General features: G+C 54.1%; 2 protein-coding genes across 2 annotated transcripts in view; both read left to right on the top strand.

The window, feature by feature from the left end:
* Positions 1 to 19,105, top strand: part of LOC119098867 (coiled-coil domain-containing protein AGAP005037) — a 32,797-nt gene extending 13,692 nt beyond the window's left edge. Inside the window, exons 8-23 of the mRNA XM_037221912.1 lie at positions 231 to 283; positions 351 to 481; positions 1,356 to 1,421; positions 2,610 to 2,758; positions 4,124 to 4,171; positions 5,960 to 6,043; positions 7,237 to 7,299; positions 8,236 to 8,313; positions 9,460 to 9,613; positions 11,563 to 11,682; positions 12,053 to 12,160; positions 12,839 to 12,937; positions 13,366 to 13,449; positions 13,586 to 13,670; positions 17,118 to 17,416; positions 17,549 to 19,105. Of these exons, the coding sequence (XP_037077807.1) occupies positions 231 to 283; positions 351 to 481; positions 1,356 to 1,421; positions 2,610 to 2,758; positions 4,124 to 4,171; positions 5,960 to 6,043; positions 7,237 to 7,299; positions 8,236 to 8,313; positions 9,460 to 9,613; positions 11,563 to 11,682; positions 12,053 to 12,160; positions 12,839 to 12,937; positions 13,366 to 13,449; positions 13,586 to 13,670; positions 17,118 to 17,416; positions 17,549 to 17,924 (1,997 nt within the window). The 3' untranslated portion in view covers positions 17,925 to 19,105. The remainder of the gene's footprint in view (positions 1 to 230; positions 284 to 350; positions 482 to 1,355; positions 1,422 to 2,609; positions 2,759 to 4,123; positions 4,172 to 5,959; positions 6,044 to 7,236; positions 7,300 to 8,235; positions 8,314 to 9,459; positions 9,614 to 11,562; positions 11,683 to 12,052; positions 12,161 to 12,838; positions 12,938 to 13,365; positions 13,450 to 13,585; positions 13,671 to 17,117; positions 17,417 to 17,548) is intronic.
* A 735-nt stretch (positions 19,106 to 19,840) lies between these two features.
* LOC119098869 (leucine-rich repeat-containing protein 74B) lies at positions 19,841 to 21,127 on the top strand. The gene is made up of 3 exons (XM_037221913.1): positions 19,841 to 20,164; positions 20,339 to 20,479; positions 20,567 to 21,127. Exons 1-3 carry the CDS (start codon positions 19,841 to 19,843, stop codon positions 21,125 to 21,127), a joined length of 1,026 nt encoding a protein of 341 aa, XP_037077808.1.
* Positions 21,128 to 21,484: the final 357 nt, after the last annotated feature.

A 21,484-nucleotide genomic window follows, 5' to 3' on the forward strand; every position in this document is an offset into this window, starting at 1 on the left:
GACGAGTGTTAGATGCGACGGTACAACCGAGCACAATACTGGTTTTATTTATGCATACCCTTAAGTTCCACGGGGTACTAAATTAACACACTGTGCAGTGTTCGCTCACAAAAAATACACTAGTTCGTGACCACAGCCGGGCCCACTGATCTCGGTCGCACGACTGCGTCACTCCCAGCCGGCCGAACTCTGCTCACCAGCCGCTGCCCCCCCCCCCCCCCCACGCGCAGGTCCGCCGCCGAAGCCGCAGCGAGCCGGCTACGCCCGCGGCACGCGCTCGCCAGGGTCGGCGCCGCGCACGCAGACTGGCGTGCCGCCGCGAGGCCCCGGCGGTCCGGCCGGCTTCGTCGCTGCCGACGACGAGTACGCCAGCTCGCCGGAGCGGGGCCGCGGCGCGCCGTACGCCTGCCGGGCCGGCCGCCTTCGACGACCACTACTACGGCCAGTTCCGGCCGCCGCCGCTGGCTGACGATGAAGCCAGGTGAGACCGGCGACTTCGTGGCGCCCTCGTGCCGCGCTCGTGGGCCCGCGTGGCCTCCCACGGAGCCGGCCTTGAGCGCCCCCGTGACTCCGTGCACAGCACGACGACCCGGTGACATGATTCAGAGTGAACTGCCACCAGCGATGACCGCGACATAGCTCTTGTAACCCATTTTTGCGAGCATATTGCTGTGTTCCGATGTAACCACATCGATGCTGCAAGCTTGTCCGCATAAATACGTTGATTACGTTTGGCGTGTGGCTACTGCGCAATCTGGCTGCTAGCCGCCCGTCAACTGCGTAGCCTGGGCAATGCGCAGTGTCTGTATCATTAGTGGCCGCCTGGAGCTTGTCCCAGTACTGTTGCCGACCCCGCATGCGTCGCGTTACAAAACCCGCAGCGGCGACCACAGTTATGAGATGTCTCCCATCCCGCAGTGGTGCACTCGCGACCCCGCAAGTGCCCTGCCTCAAAGTGTACATGCGGGTATGTTTTTTCGGAATTTCCCGCCGCAAGTGTCTGTGCCATGCCTGAGGCGTTCTCGAACAATCCTGAGAAGTTGTAACCACAAATCGTTGCCTGGCAACGCGCTCTGATCCAAAGTCGGCTGCCGACGCCCAAATCCTGGCCTGGCCCCTGAGGCCCAGACCTTGGCCTGGCTTCTGTCACCCAGAGCTTGGTCACGCTCCTGACGCCCAGAGCTTGGTCTCGCTCCTGACGCCCGGAGCTTGGTCTGATTCCTGTCTGGCTCGTGTAACCCAGGCCCCCTTTGGCCACCCGTTGCCCGCTCGCCAGTGGTGGGCACCGCTGTCGGCACCGCCACCCGAGGGTGCCGATCCTGACGCCTCACCACCGGACCGTCCTTGTCTCGCAGAAAAGCTGGATTCTTTGACGCTCCGGCAGCCAGGAGAGTGGAGCCGGGGCTCCGATACAACGAAAAGTAGGGGATCACAGAGACACCTCTGTCGCGCATGACTGTCAGACGTGTTGTTAGGCCGTGCCTTTTCTGCGTTCAGAGTGGCTCGCTGTGAGATAATCAAACACATTGGCCCTAACGAAAAATCATGTTAAGTTTAATGGGCGGAAAATTGCGAGGCATCACCAGATTCAGTTGGTGTCCTTCCTTTTTGAGCAGCTTTGCTTTGCGCAGTGATGCTTTTACGAGATGACTGCATTCAGCTGAAGGCGGAGTGCAAGAGCAGTGATAGCTGGGCTTTTTGCGCCTTGTTAGGGTTGACAAACGGCCACATGGGGCAATACCTTTCCATGCGTTCTAGGTAGAACAAGTGGAGGACATTTTTGGTGGCCTCAAAATGTGTCAGTCCACTCAACGCGTAAAGATGCGATCAACAAATTTTGTACATCAAAATTGTGTTTTCATAGTACGACATTGCATGATATTAGATGCGGAAATGTAGAAAGCATGGATTTAGGGCAGATGGGCCTCTTAAAGATTTCGTCATAATAGCAGGAGCATTTGCAACTGCCTAAAACAATGCCTCGAACTGTCCGTTACGTTGTCGGATGTGGTGGGTTTGTATTACGCACACAACACATGTCACGCATCCATGTGTCTATCAGCTTTCTTGTGCCAACGGCATGGCATGGATTTTTCCGAACATATCCTATGTTTTGTTCAGCGTTTGACACACATATTGGTTGTAGCCCGTACCAGACAGCCTTTACTGTTCAACAAAAAAGAACTGCTCTCTTTTCTGTTTCTTTTGCGCTTTTGTGGTCTCAAGAGTTCTCAATAACTTGCACTTTATGCAACACCGAGACCTGAAAATCTGACGCAGTGCCTGGTTTCTGTAGCGTGTTAGGTCTCCTAAGTCCTAGCACCTGATGTTGCTGGCAATCGTATTGTGGACACGCTGAGCCGACTTGGCCCATGTCAGGAAACGCTACTGTCGGCGACTTTTGCTCTGCGAGTTAGCAGTTCAATGAGACGCCTGAAGCATGCAAGCCATTATAGAGTACTATCGCATCGTTCGTGAAGGCTGTCCCTTGCCTTGTCCTGCTTGCACCATGTCCACGGCCTGGCCTTTTCACCACGCTCCTGGCATCATGACGGCAGTCATGAGCCCGGACCGGGACGTTTGGCCACCACGTGTGCCGCCTGCCACAGAGTGCGGGTTGAGTCCATGGAGCGCCAGCTGGCGAACCTGACCGGTATGGTGCAGAAGGCCCTGAGTGCCCCGCGGGTGGCGCGCGCCGCGTCCGACCTCGACTCGGGCTACCGCAGCGACCGCGAGCTCTACCATCGCGCCCCTAGCGGTGAGAGTGCGAAACACGGTATTGCGTCCGGCCGACCAGCTAACCCAGCCCAAACAAATAGCTGGCTAGTTAAGCGTAGTGTGTTCTGATCTGTTCTGCGTCCAGTTTCACCTGAATGTAGCCGAGAGTCCTTCCTAGTAATCCAATTGCCCATTCAGTGTGTTCTCACCGTCGTGTGTCGTGGAATGCGTCTGTCCGATTTGTGTGCACCGGTCTAGGAACTGGCGTGCACTGGCATCGGTTGGCTAACACGGTTAGGTACACGGTAATGCCATGGAATGCAAAAACTGACCATGCTTTACGATGCATAAGACGCCAGAAATCGCCACAGATGTCTACGTGTACGTTCTAATTGCCTCTGAACAGGAATTCAAGTACAATGAAAGCATCTAAATCGATGTTATCCGGCGTCTCGAGGCTGCTATTGCTTTAGCGCGCCTTCTCTTCAAAGGATAGGACTTCTCTGATGTCGGTAATGCAAACGAAAGTGGTGTCATTGGGGGCCAACGCGCCACTCCCATTCCCGGGAGTGTTTCCATTAAAACGGTTCAGCTGCCCGCTCTACACCATTTGAACAAACTTACCCATACACTGGGCTTTTCCGCAGAAAGCTTGGAAATGCTGTCGCAGTTTTGAAACCTGAAAACGCTAAATGACGAGGGTATGGTCCCCCCTTGTAACTGGAATGTTCCCTCTAGCTGCACTAATGCTGTATAAAGATATATGTAGTGAGTATTTAACGGCAATCGTGGCATCTGTTTACGCTGTCTTGAACACTCGATAGCGAACGTGGGTGAATGGTTGCAGTTACATTTTGTATCGTGAGCTATCTTCAAATTTATCATATGTGATGCAATAGAGGTGCCAAATTTGAAGGGCTCCTCTCATCTGGCACCGGTGACTCCAGTCATTCCTCAGGTCTCTGTAGCGGCGTTTTCCTCCTAGTGGTTGCCAATACGCGGTGGGCTTATGCCTGTCGGCACCTGTCTTATAAACATAAGCTGACGCTCATTGCCATTCTGAGGCTCATCTGGCGTTGAATCTAAACTGTGATGAAAAGACGCGCGGCAACAAGAGCGTGTACCGTCTGCAAAGAACAGACGTCACATCGCAGCAGAAACAATGATGCGAATCATACGTTAAGGGCGTTGGCAGCCTCATTTGTCGATAAATAACCCGCCACCAAACATTTTTTGAGCGGGGGGCTGAGTTGTAACATCTTCTGCACATTCAAGCCTCGGTACGTTTTTACGTACAGTGCCCCTTGTGAACGATAAGTTTCTGCTCCCCAAGTACGAGCACGCATCATGGTTCTTTTTCTTCTCCTTTTTGATCCAGCTAACAGCTAGCAATTTTGCCTTTCAGACAACTTCTTAAAACCAGACCGTCCCCCAAAGTTAGGACGGGGAAAAGGTATGCAAGTGAGCATGAGCGAGGTTTCGAAGCCTGGGTTGTTTCATGCACCACTGTTTGCACACTATTTATAGTCACTACTAGACTTTGAACTTGCTTTTGCAAGACTATCATGTTATGCAATAGTTGACGTCGACATGACAAGCGGGACATCAAATATTTTTTCTTAACGAGAAGGAATCAAACTAAAATTCAAATTTGTGTCATTATAACAGATCAGACCAAGCTTTTAATCCCACGCTTGCAGTGTGTGGGGCTCGGTTGGTGTGATCGCAATGAAGCAGGCGGAAGCCATTGACATGGCCCCCGAGCAGCAGTTTGTTCGAATCAAAAAAGGTGAATCTCGCCTTTTTCGGCGTAACAACTTAAACGGTGGCTGAACGGTGCTATGGGGAAATATGTGAATGGTGTCCTTTAAAGTCCTGCTTTATAACTATCAGAGCGTGTCATACTTATGGGACTCTTGATGTCATACAAATCTGCTTTAACGCACTTGAGTGGCTAAGCCATGTCTTCAGTTGATAATTCACGGTCTGAAAGAAATCATTTCTACGGTTTGAGACCAATGCCGTGGCATTGCCCATCTTCGAAGAAGTGGAGGAAGGAGAAGTATTCGTGCTTGCGAAATGCGCTACATATTTTCTAATGAAAACGTCAACTTCCTTCACCGCAGACTAGTTACTTCAGATCTGCTTGCTGCACGCTTGCTCTTCTCTTCGCACTTTCTTATTTCACTGTCATCAAATGACTAGCATGCATATCTCGCACGATGTGTTCTGCAATTCTCGATCATTGTCTAAATTCAGTCCATGAACACATCCCCTGACGCGCGTCAGAGGCGCCTGGACCACCGCACTATGGGGCACGGCGGCTGGTTTGCTAACTGAACACGCCTAGCCTCCTCAGATAGCTTTCTGGCCGGACCAGCACGCCGGGCCCGAACTGCTCGATTCGCGCTGTCACTGCACGCTAAACTGGCCACATGCACCTGCCGAAATGGCTATGCTTGACTCGACACCCCATGATTAACGAGCTCTGAAGAGAGTTGGAATAGGTAGACGAAGAGGATCTGTTCATCGTGTTTTGTTATATGGACATGCTGAAGGCTACGGCCGGTTTGGCACACGCGTCTTTGCTATCCGCTATAAAAAAATGTTTCGAATCCTCGGCATTGCCACCTTCTCATGATTGTTATTGTTACACACTGGATCTTGCCTTCTTTTCGCGACGAGGCGTTTTGCGAGCCATCGCTCTCCGAAACTTTATGGCTATCGGCTATGACATGGAATGCTGCATATGCATATATACAATATGCATATATATATATATATATATATATATATATATATATATATATCAACCTGCCGGCATGAGATGGTGCATTGGTAAGTGCTGTGGCGGGCGCTGCTCTCGCTGGCCGGGGTTTCGCCACATTGGTGAGTTGGTGCATCTGTTAGTGCTGTGGCGGGCGCTGCTTTCGCTGGCCGGAGTTTCGCCACATCGGTGAGATCAGAGCTGAAATCCTCGGGCGGTCTGGTCTCTGAGGTCCATTGCCTGCCGGCAGCGACCTTGTGATGCATGGAGTATGACTTCTGTCATCTCACGCGCAGTACGTGTAACAGGATAATATCACGGCATGTATAAATTCACGCTAAACTCTTTTACCAGAGGTCAGTTCGTGCCTCATACAACTCCTCATGATGGGAGCTGAGTAAACGTGTGGTTTGTGTCCTTCCCCTCCCCAACCCACTCCCACCGCACGCTGACAGGGAGTATGTACGGTTTCAGACAAATCCGTTTCCTTCGAGAAGTCAGTCAGTTTCAGCGACGATCCACACGGCCCCAACAAACAGCACTCGCCGACCCACGCCGGTAAGTCGCACCACTCACCGACCCACGCCGGTAAGTCGCACCACTCGCCGACCCACGCCGGTAAGTCACAACACTCACCGACCCACACCAGTAAGTCGCACCACTCGCCGACCCACGCCGGTAAGTCGCACCACTTACCGACCCACACTGGTAGGTTGCACCATTCACGGACCCACACCGGTAAACCTCAGCACTCACCGACTCAACCTAGTAAGTCCAAGGACTCGTCGACTTGCCCTGGTGGGTTATAGCACTCGTGGACTCACCCTGGTAAGTTCTAGCGCTCACCAACTTACCTTGGTAAGTTTTGGCCAGCGACAGACGACCCAACTATGCGCGCCTTGAAGGCCCACTCGGCAAGCTCACTATGTGCAGAGCTTGCTCTGGACTTCACTTCTTTGGAGGGTCGGTCGTATGTGTTCTTCTAGAACTGAGTAAATTGTGTGAACATGTCAGATATCGTGCATACATTCATATAGCATGACGAACAACATGCGGGGGCCACAAAAGGACATTCCAGCTTACCACACACTAGACCTGGCAAACTTGCGGGGCTTCAACAAGTTTGTCACAACTTTACAGAGGGCAGTGCCGCTGGCATAGCTTTTGCTTCAAGTGGTCGAAACCTCTGCACTTTGCCTATGAACATTGCATGAATGTGCTCGAAAATTTGTGTTATAAGTGGATATGTCTAGCATCACAATAAAAATACCAGCAATGGTTTGCTTCCAATAAAATTACATAGGACTTGAGTTTTTGAGGCTTTAGGGCCTCGTTAGATCTCGCAAGATGTATTTGTATGTACTCCTGTCCCGCATAGTGTGTTACTCATTTCATATCGTGTCTACTGGTTCTCGATTGCTAACAAACAGAGCTAGATGCCCTTGGCTAAATCACTTAGCACGTCTGGCACTATGGCAACAAAATTATCGCCCGCATGCATCCTACATCATCGAGCATTATCCGCACGCATCCATCATCCTCCTGCATCATCGAGTGGAGGCCTATCTGCATCCGCTCACCCCCAAGCGGGCACGCAGTGGCAGGGTTGCTGATTTGCCCTCTGGTCACACCCCGTAGCCTGGGATCGTCAGCTTGTCCGTCTAACTTACCGACTGATGCCGGTGTACTGTCACCCAATGGCGCACCATGAGCGACGTCTAACGACTAACGGGTGGTTGGCTCGCTTTCAGCCGACAAAGTTCCAGTGAAGCCTGCTATCAAATCATCCACGCTTCCTCGCATGTCTTCGCAAGGTACTAACCAATAACCCGCGTGGGGACAGAAGCGGGGGAGGGCGTGTCCCTTTGTGGTCTAAGTGGATGAGAGTTGGTGAACAACTGTTCAGTTCATTTATAGGTTACGACGGATAAGTCCTGTGTGCGTGGTGAGAGTGCTGCGGGGAAAGCCTTAAACAAAAGTGTGTTACGATGAGTGATCATGGCAAGCACCGGGAAACATCCCCTTCTCCCGACGTGAAATATTTTACATGTATGTATATACCAATGTATACCAATATATATATATATGTTAAACTGTGAACATTTATGTGCTTCACTGTCATGCAAGAAATTTGGTACGCGTGCGTGGCCAAATGTAAGGTACATATACACATAGCTAAGGTAAACTCCGGCTTGAAATATCCTGAATACGACCCTGGCCATGATAGGCTTTTTACGCTTAGTACAAATCAAATTGAGCTATGCCCAACAGACTACCATCCAGGTTCCCTGCACGTTTGAGCTGAGTAGCCGCTAATCTAGCATTTCAGGAATCCAAAGCATTCCATGGTGTTCCAGGAATCGCATAGCGGATGTGATACTCGCGGTGTGACTTTGTGTCGGCGAAGTAGCTGACTTTTCCCGCTGGCATCAAAACAGTTCATGAGTGTGTTCTGTCCAGACGTCCCTTATATATTCACTTCTGTCCTAAAGGGTCCTCACATTTACACCCGGCTTGGCAACGCCGATGACTTTCTCCCATATCGCGTGGTTAATATTCGGTCGTGTTTTTTTGCGTGCGTGTTTTCAATGCCAACTTTCCGATGTCAGCTGTCGTCACGTGCAAGTCGCCTACTGACCTTGTGTCGCTGTACGTCTGCCCGCCCCTGCCGACGACCCGCCCTCTGCCGGTGACCCGGACCGGTCCCGCTTTCGGCCGCGCCATTGCTGACCTGACCCGTCCGTTCCCAGAGAGAGTGAAGCCGCCGCCGCCGCCCAAGCCGGTCATACTGACCAGCAGCCATGACGGCAGACATAGCATTTACCGAGGTAGTGGTACCTGTCCAGTTCCACAGCGCTGCATGAGCCGGCTGCTCCCCTGGCGCCGGAGGCTGCTGCGGTGACCCGGCGGCCGTGTGGCGGGGGCGGGGAGTGAGCACGTGTGTTACGCTCGCGTAGTGTGGAGTTGCACTCTGAGTCCCGCAGGCACGGCGCTGGCGCCCGCTGCTTCTTCATGTGTTCGTGTGATGTTGTGGCTAATGCAAGACGCCTGACAGTCTGTGCCACGCATGCCTGGCACCCGGCGCAACGATGCATGTTATGTTTGCAGCGGTTGTTTATCCTGTTTGCCTGAGTTGGGCTTGACGTTTTGATGAAGCGCGGTGGCATGTCTCGATTCGTTTTGTCCGGATATCTGTGTGTGAATTTTGGTGAATATCCAGGATATATCATCGTTAATCGGCCACTGCTTGGCATTAGCACGATCAACATACTGCATTATTAATGATGAATTTACTCCCATTTACTATAATGCTATGAATGTCCTTATTTCATGCCCGAGAAGCATGGCATGTTAGTGAGGCAGTGTATGGTATGAACCTACTGAGACCGACAGGAAATTATGTGTGCGTGGTTAAGAGGGAGTACCCATCATCATACAAGTTTACCCCATGTGCTCTGGTTTATGCGCTAGATATATACTTGTGATGGTCGAGCACTTTCTTCCATTACATCGCTGACCCCGATTTGATTGATTCCGGAGCCGGGGTCACGCCCCAAGTCCACCCAGTAAAGAGCAGGATTTGACAGCTACAGCGTGTACTTCTGCGTGCGTCTTGAAAAAGAGAAGGTTTATGAACGAGGGATGTTTCGTTTTTGCCGGTGGCGTCAGTGAACGAGTTGAGACAGCACTGGATTAGAACTACGAAAGTTGACATGTTGCGTCTCGATTTATTAAGGAGGGCAGTCTCATTTCGTTTGATATCAGGTTTTTAACCAGAGATCTGTCTGGCGAGAGATGTGATATAGCATTTCCAGCACATTACGACCTTGCATTGAAACCGGACAATTTCCTTAGTTCCAAAGTTTACAATGACTTCCTGTCGTTTAGTGCCACCGCATGCGCGCCTGGCTCTAGATCTGACCTTTACACTGCCTGCCGCCGGACCCTGTATGACCCCCGCCACGTGCCTCCAGACCTGCACCTCTCGCCGGAGACCTACAACCAGCTGCGGAGTCTGCAGAAGAAGGCGCGGGACCTGCGACAGGAGATGAGGAAGCTGCGCAGGCTCTCGCAGGAGCACTCACTGGCGGTCAAGGAGATGATTGGCGACACCTACTCCAAAATACGGTGCGTCGGAGCTCGCGCGCAACGTTCTGTTGCTTTTCAGTATTCTAATATTCGGGTAATTATAATCGAATGTTCGGTTCAAGTTTTCGATTTTTTTGCACGGGTTTTCAAAAACGTTTACGTGGATGTACGGTGGACGACACATGCTGGCACGGATTTTAAACCGCGTTGCTACTGTTTTGGGCTGTCTTGTGAAAAAGAACGATTATGGAAAAGGTCGGTGCGAGAAGTTCATAACTTTCTTTGCGTGCAAATTAGGCATCGGAAATCACTGAGGCTAACGCATGTTGAGCTTGTTAGTATCTGTGTATGAAATTCCGGCGTTACTTCCTGGACCTCGTGGAATATTTTGCAATAACAGGTACTTTGGAATCAACGTCGCAATACTATTGCCAAGCGTTCTTTTTTAGCACGACCCTCGCTGGAGTCCGGTACACCAATAGGCAATGGCGTAACAGCTTTGCGAGTTGGCTGCTCACGGGACTTCCTTGACTCGGACTCGGCGCAAGTGAACCATAAATCTCGATCTTATAGACGGATCCAGTAGAGCGAGGGCTACAGGTTGCATTGGGACCTACATGGGATCTCGCAATGGGAGAAAAATTGTGTCCCCCACACAATTTTATTAATTTATCATGTTTGATCGGTGGTCATTTGTCCTGTAAAACAGCTTGAATGTGCTCCAGGCAGGCGAACAGAAGCAAACGACATGCTTTTCCAGCATGCATTGTCTTTTAAATAGCATTCGACGCGAATAATTTTTGGCGTGGCTTATCAGAGCTTGTAGTCTTGCCATCCTGGGTGGGACGCTGTGAGGTCAGCCCCTCCCCCCCCCCTCCTCCTCCCCCTCACCTTAGAAAAGTTCTGGACAAAGCAATTGCTACATAGTCCAAATGTGATGACGAGTGTTTTTGTAACTACATGTGAGCCGTTTTGGTAGGCATTCAAACGCCTCTCCAAACACTTAAAAATACTCAAGTTGCTGTTTGAATATTTTCAGCATTCCAATATTTGAATTCATCGGATCAGCTGTGGTGGGTACCCGCCGCGGGGCCGACACTCGCGCGCGTCCGGCGCGGAGACCGGCGCACGTGACTCCGCCGGCGACAGCCACGTACCGATATATGTCGTCCATATCATAGCCCATCTTGTCGTTATCCAGCATTTTTTACATTCGTGATGACGCTACAGGTAAACTGTGACAAGGGTGCCTCCAAAGAGGGCTGAGGCGGAGGGTCAGCCCCTGAACTTAGGCCCACACTTTCTGTTTTTCGTCACAGATGGCTACCGACAAAGGATTAAAAATCGGTGTGATGTATTCTCGCCGACCTTCCTCGCCCCCTCCCCCCCCCCTCCCTGCCCATTAAGAAAATCTTAGCTGACTTCTGCACTGTGAGCATATGTGATATCCGGCACACTAGGAGATATTGGTGAGCAGGCAAGACCTAAAATGACCTTAGCATGTGACACTTATGTGGCACATGACGGGTGGGAAGTGCTGGTGTAGTGGTCGGCGCGCTCGGCTCTCGGCCTGGCGGTCTGGGGTTCGAACCCAGGCCAGCCCCTGCCGCATTTGATATGGCACTTAATGAAGGACATCCCGTACTTAAATGCCCATCGTAGCCGTGCGGCTTGAAGCCTCTATCATTATTTAACGAAGTATGCATGAGATATTGATAAAACGTGTGATTATTCATAAGGTTCGACTTGTTATGAGACCATGGTCAAGAGTGTCAAAATACCAGGAGCTTAATATCCTTTCTCACTGCGCTGACGTATCTCGATAGATAAAGGACGGCGTTGCAGTGTATTAAGTCGGGCGTTTTTTAAGCAGCCGGAGTTTGCATTACCCGGCTTGCGAATATCACAACGACGGTCTGGAGTCCGGAGTCCGATCTCGGGAGTCCGAAGTCCGGAGTCCAATCCCACTGCCACTGTCCGATCCCCAGAGGACACCTGTTGTCGGGAAGCGATCTGAAATTGGGGGAGGCCGACTCGGAGACTCTGAAGATCAGAACAGAGGAGGAGGCGTACCGTGAGGTCATCCAAAACATCGAAAAGGACTTGAGGTGAGATGCGGTCCGGCCAACTCCCGGATACGCCTCTGGCTCATCGAATAGGCTTTTATTTCTCAGACTGACTATCGTCTTCGTTGCCGTTGTGTCTGCTTCATTGCAGCCGTATTTTACGTTTTCTGTTGAGACCTTTCACATGGTGTCACATCTATAGACACAGTTGCGGCGACAAAAGGTTGCCATAAGTTAATGCGGACCCCTCTGTTAGCGACTATTTATACATAACCACCCACCGACAAGGCCTGCATCCGCGATCCATGATGTGCGTATCCCGACCGATGTACCACAAGTGAGCCGCCTCTCAACGCGTGGAACCACCAGCCCGTGGTGTCAGGCGATCACGCGGTGCCCCGTCCCACCCCAGTGAGGTGGAGCACCACGTAGAGGACCTTCGGAGCAACGTCATCAACCGACAGAGACGGGTCAACCTCAACGACGTGGAGGGGATGGCTCTGGTCCTGAGCAAGTCCAGGTGGGAAACGCCCCGACAGCTGGCGGGGAGTAGTGGAAACGTGACGTAACTGACGACCCCCGCGAAGCCAGCGCGCGGCGTTCTGAGGCTGAGAGAAGCGGGGAAGGAGTAGACATGGGGTTCGCCTGGAAGGCTTACGTCGTTGTCATTGGAACTTACGGCGCACTCCGCAGGTATGGGGCATTGTTTGCCTCTCACTCCGGCAGAAAGGGTGGACATCGCTGGGAATCGAACCTCGTACTTCAGGTTTTCTAGACGCTCAGCGGAAACGTCCACGCTGCCCTCCGCCCAGACTGCCCCAAGTTGATAGGGAACTCTCACCACCGCTGTTGTCTACACCATGTTTGTTGGTGTTCGTCGTTCTGACAGCCCATCACCACGACCAGACCCCTGAACGGTCTGCCCCGGAAGCTGCAGAGGTGAAGAGGTAAGGTTTTCTCGTCAAAGTGACGACTGAAATAATGAATTCTAACAGCTCATCACCACGACCAGACCCCTGAGCGGTCTGCCCGGAAGCTGCAGAGGCGAAGAGGTAAGGCTTTTCGTCAAAGTGACGACTGAAATAACGACGAACATAACCTTTACGAGCTTCAGCATCAGCGGCGCGCCACTGCGACCAATGTTTGGTGACGGCCGTCCCGTCAACGACGGTGACGACGATTACTTTCGTGGTTCTAGCAAGACGGTGTCGGACCTGCAGAAACGTTTTCCGGAGCTGGAGCGGAGCATCCGCGGTCTGATAGCCGTCGAGAGGGAGCGGGTGTGCCGCGAGGAAAGGTGGGTGGCGTCCGCCCGGCCGGGGTGGCCCGAGATCCGACCCGCCGGACGCCGGTCCAAACCGATCAACGGCAGCACAGGGAAACAGCCCGAAATTTGAGTGGGCTATAAAGTGTAGTCCATCGAATTTCCCTTCATTTTTCGATTGTGTTTTGGGAGCCCTATATTAAGTCAGTTGGGCGTGATATGCATATTACGCTCACAAATAGCCGGGGTTTTTATAAGATTTAAACGTAATATAATTGTAACTAGCTGAATATGCCAATTACACTTTTCTACCCTATAACCCTGCGAGAATGCGTCGGTGTTGAAAATTCGTTTACAACATGTTCCTTTTTCTTTGAGGTTTTCAACGTCTCGCTTAAAGTGCGCAAAGATGGCTGCAAAGCTGCAACAACTTGTGGTCCTTGACATCATCACCTTTTCAGCTTCCTGGGGGAGGAGCCTCAACGATTAGAAAATGCTCTGCAGCGAATAAAGAAGCTGTCAGGCACACTAGTCACACTGAAAAGGTATGTGCAATGCCCACAATTCGTTCACGGTTTGCCTTTTCCTGACGCCTAGTCAAGCAAAAATGTTCTATCGACTCTGGAAAGCTCTGGCATCGTGCTCGAGTGACGTCACCAACACCCACTTGCCGCGCTCCAGATTGGCCTCAGTGCAAGAGCAGCGGGTACCGGAGCCGGAGGACAGCTCCTCAGCTGTCACCAAGCCGCCCGATGCCGGAGCTAAGGTCAGCACAGGGCGGCTGCCATGTCAAGCGAGGGGGTGCAGCCTTGACCTTTTGACCTTTTGTCTCTAACACCATCAGCATATGGTGCAGCCAGTTATGTTGTGTCGAGTTGGTCGTGACGTTTATAGCTTGGCACCGACTGTGCTCACTTCTTGCTGAGAAGCACCTGTCGTAGCGATATCGCCGTCTAAGTTACATTCATGGTCGGTTTCGACAGGCTGCGGTGTTCTGGCCCGTCTGTGCATTATGTATACACATCACAAGCTTCCACCCTCACGCTCTGGCTCATTTTCCGACTGCTTGTTCTGCTTGGCACAACGAACGAGACACAAGGCTTACTACACTTCTCTCTTCATGGTCTCAAACCGGCGAGCGTGGTAGCCGCCAGCTGTCAGCATTTTTGGCGGTTTCACAGAAGAAAGGGCCTGAATGGAACAGTTCCTCCGCTTACTCCAGGCGCGCATGGGTTTTGTACTTCTGAGAAGCTTGTACACCTACAGGGCTGCTTCATTCATAAACCTATTCCGCATGCCGCACATATGTCGCCTCTCTGGCAAGAAAAGTGTTCGGCTGGTTACCAATGGAATTCGCTCGGCAAAACATGTTCTAATGAACACTTCCTTATCATTCGGCTGTCTGGTTTGGCGGCGTTTATAGTCCTTCCATAACATCTGAATGCGTAATTAGTTCTCTGTCGCTATCCTCGCGCCTGTTTCGCTGCTGTCGCTCGTGACTGTCCACTGCTCTCCACCCTTTCTGTATCTGTATTCCTCTGTTGATCTGTCCCCCTCGCATGCCTTACATGTACATATACATATACGACGGGCAGGCCTGCTTCCTGCAGCGTTTTGACTCTTTGTGTGAGTATTTTTGACCGATAGTTAACGGCAGCCTTTTCCGTATTGTAGAGACCGAAGCATCAGTGGCGGCAGAGTTCTCTGTTCAAGGAGCGAATCGCCGGCAACGAGTAAATCTGCCTGTCCGCTGTCGGTGTACCCCTGACCTGTAGATCGCCTCGGCCCCCGCCGCCGTGTCGTAGTGCGGGGGAGAGGCATCCTCGCAGACCCGCGTGCGCTGCGCAGGCCGGCGGCGACGGCTCCACCGGCGAGCTGCCGTCGTCTGCCCACCACTCTCTGGCGCTAGCTGTGTGTGCCCTCCCTCAGCGGCTGCTGCGCCGCTGGCTCGGTGTAGGCTCTGCCCGCTCGTCGGCCTGCTCTCTGGGGATGGCTGAGCTTGTGTCGCGATTCCCTTCCCATCGGGTCCTCGCGCTGATTTCTGCGCAGTAGCAAAGCCAGGCTTGCGTCCGCACCTTTTCAGATTTCAGCTTGTGGTTCCCCTGATGTACTTGTTGCGGTTGGTACTAAATAATGAACGGGCGGTGCGGCTGGTTGGGGTTTTCCTCCATATCGCATTGTCACGTTTTAACTGATTTGATGGAGCTATCTTTTACCCGATCGCCCACACGTGTATCACCTTTATGCGCTTCAAACCGTTCTGAAATAGAGTAGGCCAAGATATGACAGGTAAATGCCGACTCCACTCACATTCGCATGGTAATCGGCGGTGCATTCAAAATGCAACGCATTTGCAACGTGACACGGAGCCCCAAGGCGTGAGTTGCGATTGACACGAGCTGACCTCGCCGGTGACCCCTTGTCACCGCGGTCGGTCACCACCCCTGGGGTCGTCCGTGTGCATGCCTCTTCCGAAGACTCTTTCTTATTCGCCTGTTCCCTCCGTGCGTTTGCCTATCCCCGCCATGCGTTTGCCTGAAAGCTCGTTTCATTTCTACCTAAAATGTATGTGGACTATTACGCACCTTTGAGAGTCCATGCTGAAGGCAGCCAACTTGCATCTCAGTGAATATCCTTCATGCATATAGGCTTGTCTAGGTGTTACTGTGATTTCTAAAGTGTTGAGGTTGTTTACTTTTACCTTAGTGAATTTTGGAGGACTTTACTTCGGCGAAACGCTTTGCGTTGCCAATTGTACCAGGTCCTTACAGACCGCGCTGGCGAACTGAGTATCACAGCCTTTTAAAGGGGAAATTCTACACGAAACATTTATGGATATGCGGGAATATCTTAGAATATGCATTACATCTTATCGAAATTCATAACTTTGCGACACAGCATACTGGTAACATTAAAGGCACGTACACCAGCAAAATGAAGGTGCGACAGTGGACCGACAGTGGACATTGTGGCGCATTGAGCCTTCGCCCCCAAATCATGCCGTTGACCTGAAATTTTACGATCGGGTGGAAGGGCTCAAAGCTTACGCAAAAGCACTGCTTAGCGTTGGCTCTGATCTCAGAAATCCATTCACTCAAAGGTTTGGACTAAATGTGTATAGTGACGATTGCATGCTTTGTGTCCTCATAGTAGTTTAAACCACGAGTTTTCAAACCAAATATTTCAAACGGAATAAACACGTGGTCAACTCGCCATTGTTCGTATGAATTCGCCATCACTCGTAACATTCCTGTTATAATTCTACCGTAAAAATTGTTGCATTGCACTAAACTTCATCAGTTTTGGCCTTGGGCAGGTGCAGTCGTATGCAACTACACATGCACCTGCGTGCAAACGTCTGCCACGAAACTGTGTACGAAACGCAAGGTTTGCAAATAAAGGGACCTACAATGAAGCCTTGAAATTGCAATTCTGAACACAGGGCCCTCGTGTTGGTCGGTGTGCCCTTCTCCTGGACTATTGACACGTCTGTGATGGCTGAAAACGTTATTAGCCTCCCATACAGCTCTCTTTACTCATAAGGATAGTCCATAAACTACATCACGCCTTTCTCAATTTGTCAGTCTCCCTCTCCTGGTTACAAACTGGTTGCGCCTGGCGAAGTTCTTCTCTCCTGATTACGCTGTGTTCAGCGTAACATCTCAAAAAAGCGTCGGCTTGACTCCCGATTGAACACGGGATACGAAAAATAGCGGCGTGGTGCTCGTGATGAGAGGAAGACGACGGAATGTAGTTGTTAGTTTAATGATGTTTGTAATATTCTGGCATGGTTTTCAGTCACACCAAAGCGTAATTTTGTCTTGCCCCCCCCCCCCCTGTTTCACTTTGTTTACGCTATATAAAAACCTTCTCCCCGTTCATACGTAACGTAATTTATGGATGGCCCCACGCGGCTCACTTTGAATAATCTCGCTTATTACCGTTGCGTGCTAAACATGACCAATGCGCTTGTGTTAATCACTCAACGCCGTCCTGTTGTTTGTAATAAGGATAATTGAGTCGTTTTCGGCGATTGCTCCATATTTCAGTCGCTTTCGGCCATTGCTCCAGTGGGACTGTGATCCGTTCAGCCTTTTGTTTAGTTCGCATTTCCGTTCGCATGTGGCATCGGCGGTGGTGTACCGTCCTTGGCGGCGAGTCGAGTCATGACGGCCACCCCGTTCTGTCCGTGACACGCTGGACGCTGTTGCAGCCGGCGGCCGGCGCCGCCGCCGCGGGCGACCAGCCTGCCGCCGCCACGGGAGAGGCTGCCGCCGCCTCCGCGCCCGGAAACCCGCTCGATGCTCTTCTAAGCGAGCTGCAGACGTTCAGCCCAGAGCGTCGGCCGGCGGTGCGGCCGGCAGCGCGCGTCGTCCCGATGCCGGGCCGCCTCTCGCCGACGCCGGAGGAGCCGGCTGGGCGGCCGGCGCCGCCGCCGCCGCCGCCGCGCACCTCCTCCAAGTCGCCGCTCATCTCCCCCAGCTCGCCGCTGAGTCCGCACTACCCGGCAGCGCAGCGCGCCAAGCTCTCGCTGCCGGCCAGCGGCGGCGGCGACGGCGGCGACGGCGGCCGGCGGCCGGCGCCGCTCACGCGCACCAACTCGGAGCCCGGCGCGGCCGCCATGGCCTCGACGCTGGCGCTGAGCGATGAGAATCTGCGCCGCGACACGGCCTCCTCCAACTCGAGCAGCAGCGAGAGTGTCAACTCGCAGGAGGGCCTGCGCCGCTCGGCGACGCCGGGCGAGCGGCCGGCGTCGGCAGACCGGGGCGGCGTCCTATCGCGCTCCCGCCAGGAGGCGCTCGAGCGGCGCGAGACCGAGCTGCGTCGCAAGCAGCACGCGCTACAGCAGCAGTACGCTCGCCTGCAGGCCATGAACACGGCGCCGCGACCGCAGGCCGACATCAAGAAGACGGGCAGCGATGGTGACCTGGCGGCCAAGATGGGCGGCCTGAGCCTGGCGCCGGTCACCTCCGGGTCGGTGACCGATGTGTCGGGCCAGGCCGGCCAGCAGGACGTCTGAAGATGGCGCTAGTCTCTCGCTGGCCGGCTGCCGTCGGCTGCGGCAGGCATGGACACCAGGCCGTGGCGCATCCGGCCGAACCTGCTGGAAGCTGTGAAGCGGCGGCCATGTTGTCGGCCTTGCTGGTGGCGGTGCTCGCTGTCACACACCACTGGCTGCTGTGGTCGGCTGGACTTGTATTTGTGAATACTCTTGCGGTCAGCGGGTTTGCTGGACTGATAATAACCACACCGGCAGTGGGTGCCGATCGAGGCGCCGCTGCATGCAGCTGCCGGTCGAGGGCGATGACGGATTCTGCGGCGTGAGGCACCGCGGGGTCCGGGCGGGTCGCGGTGTGGCGCGCGCATGCGCACGGGGCGACCAATGGCGTTTGAAGCAGTGGTTGGTTTTTGCACGGGCGGGTTCCGTGACCACACGCGATTGCAGGGCACCTGCCGTGCGGTCCGTAGGCCCTTTGCTCAACGATTGTCTGTGCCATATCTGAGACCGTTATCCGCGCGGGACATTGTGCGTTGTTAGATACCAATTGGAATGAGACGAGCATGCGGGCGGGCAGAAGCTCGACAGCGAGGAGGAGACGACCTGGAAATTCGACATCGATACACTCGTGTTAACCTCGACGGGGATCGCGGGTCCGGGGGCACGACATAAGGACGTCACTGGGATTGGAAGCGCACGGAAGACAGATCATTGGAGCGGATCAGCGCCGAGAACCGCCGCACGCGGTCGGCTGACTTTAGTACGTAGCTCATACAATGAAGGCCGTGCACCCTCGCCGTTTGATTGGTAGGAGCGGGTGACGATCCGTTGACGTGAGACTGTCGCAGCTTTCCTAACCAGTGCCAACTCATGCTTGTCTGCTCAGCCCCTAACCGGCACGCTCCTTAGTCTAGCCCCTACCCCAGCCCCGGCCATTCGCCCACCTGCTCACTCGTGACCCCATGGTGTGTGTTCGTGTGTGCGCTTGCGTGGCGTCAGGTCAAGCATGATGATGACTCCGCTACCCTGTGATGACTCCGCTCGCCGAGCCGAAGCGGCGGCCCGCGAACTGGCCGGCGGGCGCCAACGCTGTTCTCTTGGAGGATGCCAGCCTCGCCCGGCGCGGCCTGGTGGCGTGACTGTGCGTACTGTTGTTTGTTTTGTTTACCGTGCGTCTGCGATCTATGTTGAGGGAGGACGTAGCGATGAGTGGAGGTGGGGTGGGGGAGGGGGGGGGGGGGCGAACTGAAGTTTCTATGAGGCGCAATAAACCCACGGCCGCCACGTAGTCTGCGCACGACTCAAGTGGTCAGCCGACTCGAAGATGAAGCTGAGTGATAACAGTGGCATTCATATGTGAAATGCCAGAGCTCTGTAGGAAGTCTTTTTTTGTTTTTTTCTGTAGACAAACTTTTTTTTGCGCTGAAGCAGTAACGCCAGAAACCCAGGCTGCTATTCTGATGCATGCAAATTAAAAGGAAATGGTATTAGTGATGCTGGGAGTGACCACAATTGGACCAATAAATTCAGTGAGTTATTGGTGATTCAGCTGCAACTTGGTCCAAGTTCAAACATCTATGCCAAGCACGAAGCAGTACTTCAGAGCAGCGCACTTGTACGTCTCTAACCAGTCACGTAACTCGCTAGGAAAAGCCAATATCGTACAACTGACGGAGCCAAAACTGCTTTTTCACGCGACTTTTCTGTTTTGTAGAGTTGAGTCTAACATGAACCGTGTTCATGTGTCTCCAAATCCGCAGCCAAATGTCAAATCAAACGTGCAAAAAAGCACCCACGGAGTAGGCGTAGTTGCAGCCTGCGTCCCAAATCCGACCCTAGCATCACACGGCTACAGACGTATTTCCCGGCTGGGGATCTCTGGCCAGCGTCGAGCGAGCCGCGGCTGTCGCCTGCTGTGTGCTGGCCGGTCAGGCGCCATGTTCCGGTCAGTGGAGCGGCCAGAGCTGCCGCGCGAGCGGCCCGGCTCGCAGTCCTCGGGCGAGTACGAGAGCTCCGAAGAAGAGAAGCCGTACAACATGAAGCCCAGCTACTCGGACCCGCTGCTGGACATACTCAGCCTGCGTCTCTTCTGCCAGACTGACGCAGAGTCGGGCCGTACGTCGATCCGCCTATGCGGCAACGAGCTGTCGCAACCGCGGCGCGGCTGCTACTTCGACCGCGAGGCGGCAGCACTGGCGGGCCAGCTGGCCTCGCGCCACGACATCACCGACGTCGACTTCAGCTACAACCGGATCAGCGACGCCGGCGCCGCGTCGCTGGCCGCTTACGTGCGCCGCGGCTGGCGCGTGGAGCAGCTCAACCTGATGAACAACGAGGTGGGTCCGGCGGGCGCGCTGCACCTGAGCACGGCGCTGGCCGCCGCCGGCGCGTACCTCACCGGCCTCCGGCTCAACGGCAACGCGCTCGGCGCCGAGGGCGGCCGCCACCTGGCCTGGCTGTTGAGCCAGCCGCAGTGCGCGCTGCAGGAGCTCGACCTGGGCCAGACGGGCCAGACGGTGGCCAGTCTGACGGCGCTGCTGACCGCGCTCCGCACCAACAGCTCGCTGCTGCAGCTGGTGCTGGACCGGCCGCTGCTGGCCGACGGCTGCGACGACGCAGCCGCGCAGCTGGGTCGCGCGCTGCGTGTCAACGGCGTCCTCCAGCGGCTCAGCGTGCGCAAGTTCGGCCTCACCGACGACCAGATGCGGCTTGTGTGCGACGGGCTGGCCGGCAACGGCGCGCTGACGCACCTCGACCTGACGGCCAATCGGCTGCACCGGGACGCGGCGCGCCACCTGGTGTCGGCGCTGGCCGAGAACAGCTCGCTGCGCGTACTGCGGCTCTGCCACAACCACGTGCAGACCGAGGGCGCCATCTGGCTGGCGCAGGGGCTGGCCGAGCACGGCGCCAGGGAGGAGGTGCACGTGCGCTCCAACGATATCGGCTCCGACGGACTGCTGGCGCTGCTCAACGAACTCAAGTACGCGCGCGTGCGCCTGCTCCACTTCTGGGGCAACCCGTGGTGCCTGCGCGTGCCGGCCGAGGTGGACGTGCTGTGGAAGACGGGCGTGGTGGACGAGACGCGCGTGGACGTGCGCCCGTACGTGGTCGACTACGTGCCCCACCTCGCGGAGCTGCGGCAGACGGAGCGGCAGCGCTACTACAACGTCACCAAGTACGCCGACCGCACCAACGACAAGGTCCGCATCGGCTTCCCCGTGTAAGGGCGGCCGCGTCCGGGTGAGAGGCGGACTGACGCCGACCAGCGTCGGAGACCGGAGACGATAGCCGACGTTCCGGCGGGGGGCAGACGGAGATGAAATATCGGCGGCGCTTTCTAGCTTGCTCTGGAAATGACCATTTGCTAGCCCGTTTTGCAGTGTCTGCCCCAGCATACGGTTAGTGCCCATGGCGTCCGCTGTTTGCCTGGCGCGTGAAACATCGCCGATCAATACACAAAAAAAGATAAGAAAAACACAACTGAACAGTGCCGCTACAGGCTATATGGCATTCTTATCTTGATTTAACATCGCAATCTATCGCACCGCTCGTCGCGGAGGACGAAGAGGCCGTTCACCAGA

The sequence above is a fragment of the Pollicipes pollicipes genome, unplaced genomic scaffold, assembly GCF_011947565.3.
Source record: "Pollicipes pollicipes isolate AB1234 unplaced genomic scaffold, Ppol_2.1 Scaffold_4740;HRSCAF=5597_pilon_pilon_pilon, whole genome shotgun sequence".
NCBI classification, from domain to species: domain Eukaryota; kingdom Metazoa; phylum Arthropoda; class Thecostraca; order Pollicipedomorpha; family Pollicipedidae; genus Pollicipes; species Pollicipes pollicipes.

Coding starts and splice junctions, on each gene's coding strand:
- LOC119098869 (XM_037221913.1), top strand. CDS start 19,841: ATGTTCCGGTCAGTGGAGCGGCCAGAGCTGCCGCGCGAGCGGCCCGGC. Junction 20,165..20,338: donor GCTACAACCGGATCAGCGAC/GCCGGCGCCGCG, acceptor CTCGGCGCCGAG/GGCGGCCGCCACCTGGCCTG. Junction 20,480..20,566: donor ACAGCTCGCTGCTGCAGCTG/GTGCTGGACCGG, acceptor GGCGTCCTCCAG/CGGCTCAGCGTGCGCAAGTT.